The 10,000-nt window shown below is 40.8% G+C and overlaps 1 protein-coding gene across 3 annotated transcripts in view; it reads right to left on the bottom strand.

The window, feature by feature from the left end:
* The window catches only part of LOC123513922 (zinc finger MIZ domain-containing protein 2-like), a 54,339-nt gene that overhangs the window by 327 nt on the left and 44,012 nt on the right, over positions 1-10,000 (bottom strand). For 2 of the 3 annotated variants that reach the window (XM_045271417.1, XM_045271415.1), the window contains 12 exons: positions 8,472-8,687; positions 8,107-8,274; positions 7,042-7,646; positions 6,748-6,923; positions 5,709-5,844; positions 5,101-5,311; positions 4,427-4,761; positions 3,856-4,142; positions 3,245-3,624; positions 2,727-2,838; positions 2,319-2,539; positions 1-1,464 (listed from right to left, as the gene is read on the bottom strand). The exon at positions 1-1,464 is cut by the window's left edge and continues 327 nt beyond it. In XM_045271417.1, the coding sequence (XP_045127352.1) occupies positions 1,279-1,464; positions 2,319-2,539; positions 2,727-2,838; positions 3,245-3,624; positions 3,856-4,142; positions 4,427-4,761; positions 5,101-5,311; positions 5,709-5,844; positions 6,748-6,923; positions 7,042-7,646; positions 8,107-8,274; positions 8,472-8,687 (3,033 nt within the window). In that variant the 3' untranslated portion in view covers positions 1-1,278. The remainder of the gene's footprint in view (positions 1,465-2,318; positions 2,540-2,726; positions 2,839-3,244; positions 3,625-3,855; positions 4,143-4,426; positions 4,762-5,100; positions 5,312-5,708; positions 5,845-6,747; positions 6,924-7,041; positions 7,647-8,106; positions 8,275-8,471; positions 8,688-10,000) is intronic. The other variant, XM_045271416.1, reaches the window with a different exon arrangement.

The raw sequence follows: 10,000 nt of genomic DNA on the forward strand, positions 1-10,000 counted from the left end.
GACATTTTTCTGTACACAGCTATGTACATGAAAATTAGGCTGACAGGCATATGGGAGTAACCTATAAATAAATGCAATAATTCGTCTAGACAGTAAACCACCCATGAGCCTGTGCAGCCAGAAATATCACACTGCATTCACAACAACACTCACAAGATAATTTTGTGGGAGTTATACCCATTATCGCTCTGATGTGCACCCCACTGGACCTGAATAATGTCAACATAAAAACAACGCACGGTGCTGCTGCTCTGACACACGCTCAGAACATCTCAGACAGACTTATAACCTCTCACTTTGGTCTTCAGAGAGTCATATTTACAGACAGTTGGGGGACCTACAGACATACATGCTTCTCTTTGTCATTGTTATGGGCTAAAAACTTAAAACAGCCAACATGGACTAAAATATTGCATGTTTCTACTCAGGACAATATTATGCATATTGTCATTTTGATGTCATGATTGATCTTTTGAAATACTACTACTGTGGACACCTTTGCATAGCCACAATCAATGAGTTATTCTACGAAACTGTCAACCTAACTACTCATTTGGGAGAAACCGCCAGTGTCCTTTGGAGCTAAACACGAAGAGGACTGTTTCTTCTACATTGGAATATATCCGGTCTGAAGTTACCCCAGGCTGTGGACCTGCTCAAAGTTGCAGGTCACAAGAGTCATTGCTAAAGTGATCTGTACAATCACTGGTTGCTTTTAAAATATCAGAATATGCATCACTATTATCTGATAAAATTATGAAATAAAAAAATAAAACACCCTTTTTTACTGGAGCAGCATTCTTTCCTGTATATGAGTGTGTTTGTGAGCAGTGTGTGTGTGTGTGTGTGTGTGTGTGTGTGTGTGTGTGTGTGTGTGTGTTTGTCAGGATGAGGGTGGATGTATGTGAGTGCACTTCCTTGATGCTGAGGTTCCCAGTCCAGCTGTGCGTTGTCAAACTGTGCCTTACACACCACATCAAACATGTACCTTCAGTCTCACTGTTCCACTGTCTTGTTCACTAACAAGTTTTTTTCTCAAATGAAGACTGTGAAGCACAAGTTGATTGAGATAACTGCAAATGCACAAAATGTTTCTCTCAAATCTAATTTTGAATATCACAGTTCTTCCATGTTTCTACGTAGAAAAGTTAGAGGTTGTATTCAGTCCACTGCGAGAATGCAGTTCTGTACCTGAATCACAAACACATCTAACAAAAGTTTTCAAGCACCTGAATTCTTTCCTTAACAACACTATGGGGTTGCTGGAACCCCTCACTCTCAGTCAAATAGCGCCAGTATGTCATCTGTGTCTGGGGCTGAGGATAGGCCAGCACCTGCAGGGGTGTTGCCAGCACCCTGCCCCTGTGAAGAGGCTCCTGAAGAAGGTGGAGTGTTATAGTCTGGTTGCTCTAGGTATGATAGTAGCTCCAATGGGTCCATCGGGTCCACTCCGCTGTTGAAGACCTGTTGACAAGGTAAAGTAAAGAGTTAGATATGGAGCTGAAATTCTCTCAAATGACAGGTTAATTTAGTGATATCATCTTAATTATTCCTCTATGTAAATATGTGCAAAAAAATATGAGATTTTACCCATTAGTAATTAATGTACTACATCAAATGTGAAGTAAAAGTAACATAGAATTTGTAGATAAAAGATACAAGGCTGGAAAAGAATACCAATGTCATACCTGTGAAATTCTTACTAGTTGACAAAGGTTGACTTATGCAAACATATGAGCTATCTTTCAAAATTGTAATGGTGATGTCTGTGAAAGCTGTGCAATAGTGGAAAATGACAACAGGAATTCAGAATAGTGAGAACATAAAGATGCAACTTTAAAATATTTCTTTGGAGGTCACCAGCTTCATAAGCAAACAAAAAATGTATGTTAACAAATATCGAAGTATAGTTCTAGTGCATAACAAAAGTCACTACAGGCATTCGGGTCACAGCATAAAGACAACACCACAGTCATGCCCCATAGGAAAGAATGGTGTACCAAGAATGTATGTTATAACTGGACATGGTATTCTGAGAAAATTTTTGTCATGGCTATCTTTGGCTCTCTAAAGAAGCACTCCATCAAAGAAAAAATGAATAAGTAAAAAAATAAAAAGTAAAAAATGAATAAATAAATAAAAAGTTAAAAATGGTGATGTCCTCACAGATAGTTTATTTTGCAAACTTAATGAGGTTTCATTGTACACATTTTGTCATAACAATAATTCTTAAATCAAGTAGCTAAATGTATGTTCCTACTTTGAAAGAGAAAATGACTGCTTTGGAACACTGAGGGCAGAGTGTTACTGCTACTTACACTGACATCCAGCCCATCCTGACCCGAACCATCACCATCCAGGGGATCAAAGCTGAGGGTGGGGAGGTCACTCATCTCATTACAGGTGTTGTGAGCCTCAGTGGTGGTGGTGGTGGTTGTGTTGTTGGTGATGGTGCTGCTGATGGTGGTGGTGCTGGTGTTGCTACTGTTGCTAGTGCTGTTGTTGCTGCTGGTGGTGTTGCAGGTGCTACTGCATGTTCCTGCAATGCAACAATGTATTTATAAGTATCCATAATCTACACATGAAGATGATCTCTTATTTTTTTATTTATTTTTTTATTTTTTCCCATTCTGAAAGTAAAATGATAATAAAGAAATCGCAGACAATTTTTGAAGTCAGACAACTGTTCTTCTGGTGCTATGATGAGGCAACACCAATCAGCATACCTGCTGAGGGTACACTAGGTGGTCCTCCAACTCCCCCAGGTGTGTGGGGTGTGTGTGGGGTGTGTGGGGTGTGAGGGGTGTGAGGCATCCCAGGCCCACTGCTCACACTTGCCTGAGGAGCAATTCATGAATTAATATAAAGATTTGACATTTGAATGATTACCAATACTCAAGATGTTTTGAGTTCACATAAAAATAATAATAAATAATAATAACAATTATAATACTAAAATATATTTGCAACATAATGGGAAGATGTATATTTTATGAGAGCTTGTAGATTTTCCAACTCTTCCATAAACAATAGATAAAGCATAAAAACAACAAAACTGTTCAATAAAGGAAAATATATTTATAGTCTGTACTGAGAAGTGAACATTCCTATGCATCCCTAAAAAATGCTTAGAGAAAAAAGAAAAAGAATGTAATAATTTAGCTGCAATGAACTAAATTGAAACAGCTAAACAAATTATCATAAGCTGAGGGCAAAAATTAAAACATTCCTGACATGAACTTACTTGTGGTGTGGCTGATGTGGGTGTTGAGGAGGTGGTGGTGGTAGTGGAGGTGGTGGTGGAACACAGAGGTTGTGAGGAGGTGGAGGTGGTGGTAGTGGTGGAGGAGAGTGTTGGTGTTGCTAGGGTGGAGTTGGAGGTACTGGCTGAGGTGGAGGGTGGAGGAGGACCCATTTGTGGGACCATCTGCTCTTTGACTGACTTCTCCATAGCCCCGAGAGGGTCCATCTTGTTGACGGACTCACTCAGCTGTGAGAGAGGGCCACCACCTCTCGTGAAGTCAGGAGAACTCAGATCAAACTGAGATGTGGATCTGGACATGCCAGAGCTGCTACTGCCATTGCCCATGTTCATCATATTCATCATGGAACCATTGTTGATACCTGCAAAGTGAACGGGAAAAACTTGCTAATTATGCCATTGAAAATAAATCATATCCTACAATTTATTTATTCTTAGAGCATCATCATAAATGAGAATAATTGTTATTCTAATAAAAGTAGTTTAAAAATCCATAGGTAGATGATCAAGTGTTGCAAAATGATGGCAAAAATTGTAACAAAGTAAAATCATGGACAAACAGGACATAATGTAAAGAACCGCAATGCACTCACTGTTCATGTCAGGAGGCACATAAGGGCTCATGGACTGTCCCATGTCAAAGTTGCTCATGGTGGGCAAAGTCATGCTCCCAGGCGACATGGCCTTGTTCCACCGCTTCATGCAGGCATCAGAGTCCTCATCCTTGACACCGGGGGTGCCTGGCATCCCTGAAGAGTTGGATGCTCTCCATGAGGCTGAGGAGTCCATGGTGACCTCATCCACAGAGGAATTGGCAAGGGTGGTGATGATGCCCCAGATATACTGATCCACTTCCAGTCCTTCCAGATAGGCTGTTTTGCTGTAAAGACATAAGGATAAGCTAATGCTTTAAGTTACTGTATACTAGGATGGCACTTCTATATTTTACAAAGTGTTTCCAACTTCATTAATGACACATATAAATACAAATGTAGCTTCATGTTAATTAGAAAAATATAACTCTTTGTCTGTTAAAAATATATAGGTTTAAGATACATTTTGAGATCAGAAATGTAATTTCAGGCTAGTAATTTATTTTTACATGTTTTGAGATAAAATCTTCAAAGCAGAAAAAGCATACACAATGAAGCAAGTTTTACTCACTTGCAGACAGGACATCGCCAGGAGCCTCTCTCACAATTCATCTGAAGATAAGATTCAAGATCAAAGCATTGTATATGCTTGCAATCATGGCCTCTGGCTGGCAGTGTGATTTTCTTGAAGGTTATGGGACATTTGAGTGATATCTTGATGGCTGTCTGCTCCACTCCATCACCTTCAGAGTTATTTAGAGAACCATTTGAAGCTGCAACAGAGTTAAAGTTCCTCTTGATTTTGGTAACACAGTGTTCAGCGGGCAGCATCCTCTTCCGTAATAATCCTTGAAGAACGGACCTTACACTTGGTCTATGCACCAATTGCAGAACAAATAAATGAGACTGGAAAAAAAAGGAGAGGAATATTAATGAAGGCAAGAGAAAGCAAAGGGATGGGGCAGTCAAATCATGTAAGTAAGGAGATGCAGGTTTTTAATAAGTAGACTAACTAAGTTTAATCAAAGTTCATGAAAGTAAATAAACGCTGATATTCTTTCTTGCCTCAATCTGTGATATCATCAGTAGAAAAAGAATTTACAATTTAGCTTGCAATTGTTGTGTATTGAGAGAGAAAATATGTCAAGTACCCATTGATTTAAGGTTATTTTTAAAGGAGTATGTCAGATTAAAAAATAGTGCCTGTCGATGAAAATGACAAAATAAAAGTTTTTTCAGACTTACACAGCAGCAGGCAGTAACAGTGATTTGGATCGTGTTTCTTCCTGGCTGACAAACTGCTTTTATGTATAAAGGTTTGTGAGAAGTCTTTTGCTCCCCTCGGTCGATGCTGAGTGGAGTGGCATTGACAGACACCTGGACACTTGCTGGCCAATTGGTGTTCATCTGCCGATCTTCATGGTGGAAACATTTTAACTGCAACTCTAAATCTGATCTGTTAGAGGTAAAAAATGTGATTCAGTTAGTCAAGTCATTATGATGTGGCTATGTGGTTCACCCTAACTACCTTTAATCTCTCTTGAATGACAAAACCTTCCCTTATATTCTGGTCCATTAGTTTCACATGCATTATTGTTTGGATAACATATCTTAAGCAATGCAAAGTGCCAATCCAAATGAACAGCTAACAAACATGAAAGCATCTCTATCTTCATTATAAAAAAAATAGAAGTGGAAGTTGGAAATTTGTTTCATAAAGTTGGTTTCATAACCAGCTGATTATAATGCTTTAAAAGAATGGCATACAGGCTTCAAAGTTGTGTGGATATGCATGATTTCCACTGAAAAGAGATGACCAAAATTCCTGTTTAATTCTACAAGATGAGTCTTACCTAAACATAAGGGTTTGATATACGGTGGGTTTGAGGTGGAAGACGTGATTGGACACAGCCAGGTTGTGCTCCAATCTGAATGGCTGCAGCACTATGCCGTCCCTCACTGGGAAGGTTAGCCGGAGCTCATCGTCCTCTGTGAGGGAACGGTAAAGGTTAGAGGTGATGATGGAAAGCATATGCTGCAAAATATCTTATCACTGACACTTCTCCTGGGTTGAAAACACACCTTCACTTACTCCTTATTCTGAAACACATGATAAAAGAGTCAGCAACTTTACTGAAGCCATCACTTTCATTGAAATAATCTACTGAGTATGTGTGAAACTGAAAAGACAAACTGACTTTTAGTATCAGCCACATACAACGGACCAGAATGGTTATCATAAGACCAACTCACTCAGAAAATCTATAATTCTACACAATGTTCAGTACTAAACTTTGAAGGGTGGATGTTGCACCAAAACATCCAAGCTTTGGTCCAAAAGATTCCAGTAGAAATGGTGACATCTGAATGTTATGAACTTATGAAGCACCAGTCATGCATAAGATTTGAGTCCCTGAACTCTTTTTCAAGTTCTAATCAAATACAAGTTTACTTATTATCACTATTCACATGATCTTTAGTTGCATAAGAAATAGAAATAAGATAAGTATGTCTCTCCAAAGGACACTTGTGATAGACTGTGAACACTTGTGAGTTTCACATTCTCGTAAGCACATTTCATATCTCTCACTCTCCCTCTCACAAATATATTCACATTACTGACTGCAGTATAACTTGTATGAAAGACTACCATTGATGGAGTGTGGTTGTGAGGTACAATTTCTGATCTATACCTGCCATAATCCTTTTTTTATTTTCATCATTATGAACATTTAAGTTTAAGAAAAATGTAATAATTTTCTTTTGGAGCTACCTGATGAAAAAAATTATTCAAACTAAAAACTAAAATACTCATCAACAAATGCCAAATAAATACATGAGTTACTATATGCAGCAAGGAAAAGCAGAATTGTGGTTTAATTGAAGTCTTACTTTGGAGCATAAGTGGTTTCAGTTCTGAAAGGTCCGGCTTAACATCAGGCTGGTTGCCATATGGGGGACTCATGTACGGGGTGAGGGGTGGCGTGGGGTTGCCTGGGATGGGTGAGTGCTGGTAGTTGCCCCCAACATTGCCTACATTGGCTGATCCTGGGGCTGCATTCATACTTCTGTGAATTGAACAGAAAAGAGTGATCATAAGAGGAATTCACCTTCCAGTGGTGTATAAGGGATATTCATATTCATGCGGAAATAAATTTGAAATTGTATCATGAGTTTCAGACTTACCTGGACATGTTGTTCATCCCACTGTTCATGTTGTTCATGCCAGAAGTCATGTTGCTCCCTGCACTGGTGTTCATTTGATTGGTCATAGACATAGCACTGTTCATTCCACTGGTCATGCCACTGTTCATCACACTGTTCATACCACTATTCATACTGTTCATTCCATTAGTGTTCATGGTATTCATCCCTGCACTGTTCATACCAGTATTCATATTGTTCATGCCCGAACTCATGGCCGAGGTCATGCCAGTGGTGCCCCCTGGGGCCATGCTGCCGGAGCTCATGGTGGACATGGACATGGACATGTGTGACCCCATACTGGTCATGCCACTGCCCATGTTCCCACTCATGCTATTCATCCCACTCAAATTGTTCATCCCGTTCATATTCATGCCATTCATGGGTCCCATTGGTCCCATCTCGTTGTACTGTAAGTTGTTGTACTGTTGGTTGTAGAATTGTCCCTGGTTAAAGGGTGGACCCCCCGGGCCACATGGTCCTCCTGGTCTCATATTGGGCCTCATGCCCTGACCCGGAGGGAACTGAGAGGGCAGGGGCTGCTGGACTGGGTACCCACTGCCTCCACGGATACCACCCATGCCCATCTGTGGATTAAACAAAAGGCTTACTCCATGAATGTGAAGACAAAATGCATTGGAACACCATTAGCATACCATCCATGGCCATCTGTGGATTAAACAAAAGGCTTACTCTACGAATGTGAAGACAAAATGCATTGGAACACCATTAGCCCCTTCAATACTGGGACACATTTTTGCCTTGAGATTTGTATACAATTAGACCTTCTTATTTGCACCAGGAAAGGTTTATGGAGGTTAGAAGATTAATACCTAGAGTCTTTACTATTTTAATCCCCCACATAAGTTTCTAAAGGTATACAAAATCATCAATTAGTAAGCAGAATAAATATGAAAGGGCATCATGGTACTGAAGGAGTTAAGCTACAAAATTAACTAGAGCCGCAATAATTAATTTCTACTTAAAACCTTCCTGTTGATCTAGACAAAAAAAAAAAATCCATTAATATCTCATATGGAAGCATACCTGCGGATTCATCTGAGCCATCTGGGACATGGATGGCTGAGAAAACTGGCCTTGAGCAGCTGCCCGCTTCTGGGCCATGAACATGGCAGGGTTGGGATACGGACCAGCTCGCCCTCCTCCAGGACCATTCCCTGGACCCATCCCTCGCTGATACATCATCTGCTGCTGCTATGGGCATCGGGCAAAACATGAGAAATGAAAAGGATAAATACCACAGTTTATAATGAACTATTGTCACAGGAAGCATTAATTACTAAAACATAAAGAGATGCATTCAGTATGTATGCAATATGTTTCTTTTTTCATACCACAATAACATAAAACCTGTATGTGCATTTCAGGTAGCCAGGGTGACAAAGACTCACCTGCATGTTCATACACTTTCCCATGCCAGGCCCCATGTTCTGCATGTTACTCATAGGCACACTGTTCATCATGTTGCCTCCCATGTTGTTGATCATGTTATTCATCATGTTATTCATGCCATTCATGGGGTTGTTCATGTTCATGTTGGGTGTGGAGGGCCGCTGCATAGGAAAACCAGGTCCAGGTCCTGAGTACCCAGCAGTCATATTGGTCATCTGTTTATAAGAACACTGCAGTTTTATGTCTGAAGCAACAACACATGGTCTTCATACATTTTTAACCTCCAAGCCAAATCCATCACCATCTAAAACACAAAAACATAAGATTGTCAAGGAAGCCACAAGGAGCCACTAGTACACCTGAACATGGTACCAGTGCTCTCAGAGCCATCTGGACCTATCAGTGACCAGACTTGACGACACACTAACAGTCAGTGTCTTACTCTTTTAGCTAGTTAAGAGTTCTTCACTTTTAAGTACAGCGACATCACTAACCTATTTTGGACATGAAATACTAGACCTTAATTCTATGATGACAATGAACTAATCTTAGTGTAAGTTATTAATAATGTAATTATATGATATAAATTAAATAATATGGAAACTGCCAGAATTACATATAAAGTTTCAATATACCTAAACAAAAATCAAAACTAAGCAAAGGATTTCATGCGAGCAGTGAGCGGGCTGGAGCGGTTGAGCGCATGCTCGGTGGCGAGGGTGTGGGTGTCTGTGAAACTCTGCGGCCACCGCTTGCCACAGTTCACTACCTGCAACCAGCCGCCACGCTATATTGACTCTCCTGCCAATATGTGAGGGATCCCAGGCTGCCCTCCCTCCCCACCTTTCTCTCCTCCCACCACACACACAAAACCATCACAAGGAAAACATCTGTACTCGATATCAAATTATGGAGGCTCTTCCTGGCAAGATCGAATTAGGAAATGGATACAGTAGTACTAGCAAATACAACTGCATTACATTTTAATCAAGAGCTATTCAGTGACGGGATAAAGAACAATAGATAATTCTACAAGCTGGACGAGGAGGAGGAGGAGGAGAAGGAGGAGGAGCAGGAGCAGGAGAAAATTAATAAACACCACTTCTTCCACCCTAGTTAAATCTGACTTGGCCCGTGATGAGCACACAGGGCAGAGTATCTTAGGAGAAATTGGTTCAATAAGCGGAGCCTCTTATTTCATTCTGAAGGAGAAGTGGGAGAGGGAGGGAGGGAGGTTGAAGGTGGAGGATAAGGAGTGCTGGGGAAGGGTGGGGGTAGGGCAGGAGTGGAGAGGAAGTGGGAGAAGGAAGAGGAGCGGCCGACGGGGAGCAGGGCAAGCCATTCTCCCCCTTAGCACCTTCGGCAATAAGGCCAATCATCGAATGCTCCCGATACCGACGTGTCTTCAAACTTTGCTCTTTCCAGAAACTAACATGCAACATTTTCGGGGGGTAAAATTGGGAGGGTTCTTCTCCCGCGAGGGGTTTTCGCCCTGATCGCCCCGGGGAGAAGGGTGATTGTGAGGTGA

The sequence above is a fragment of the Portunus trituberculatus genome, chromosome 37 (assembly GCF_017591435.1).
Source record: "Portunus trituberculatus isolate SZX2019 chromosome 37, ASM1759143v1, whole genome shotgun sequence".
Classification (NCBI taxonomy): Eukaryota; Metazoa; Arthropoda; class Malacostraca; order Decapoda; family Portunidae; genus Portunus; species Portunus trituberculatus.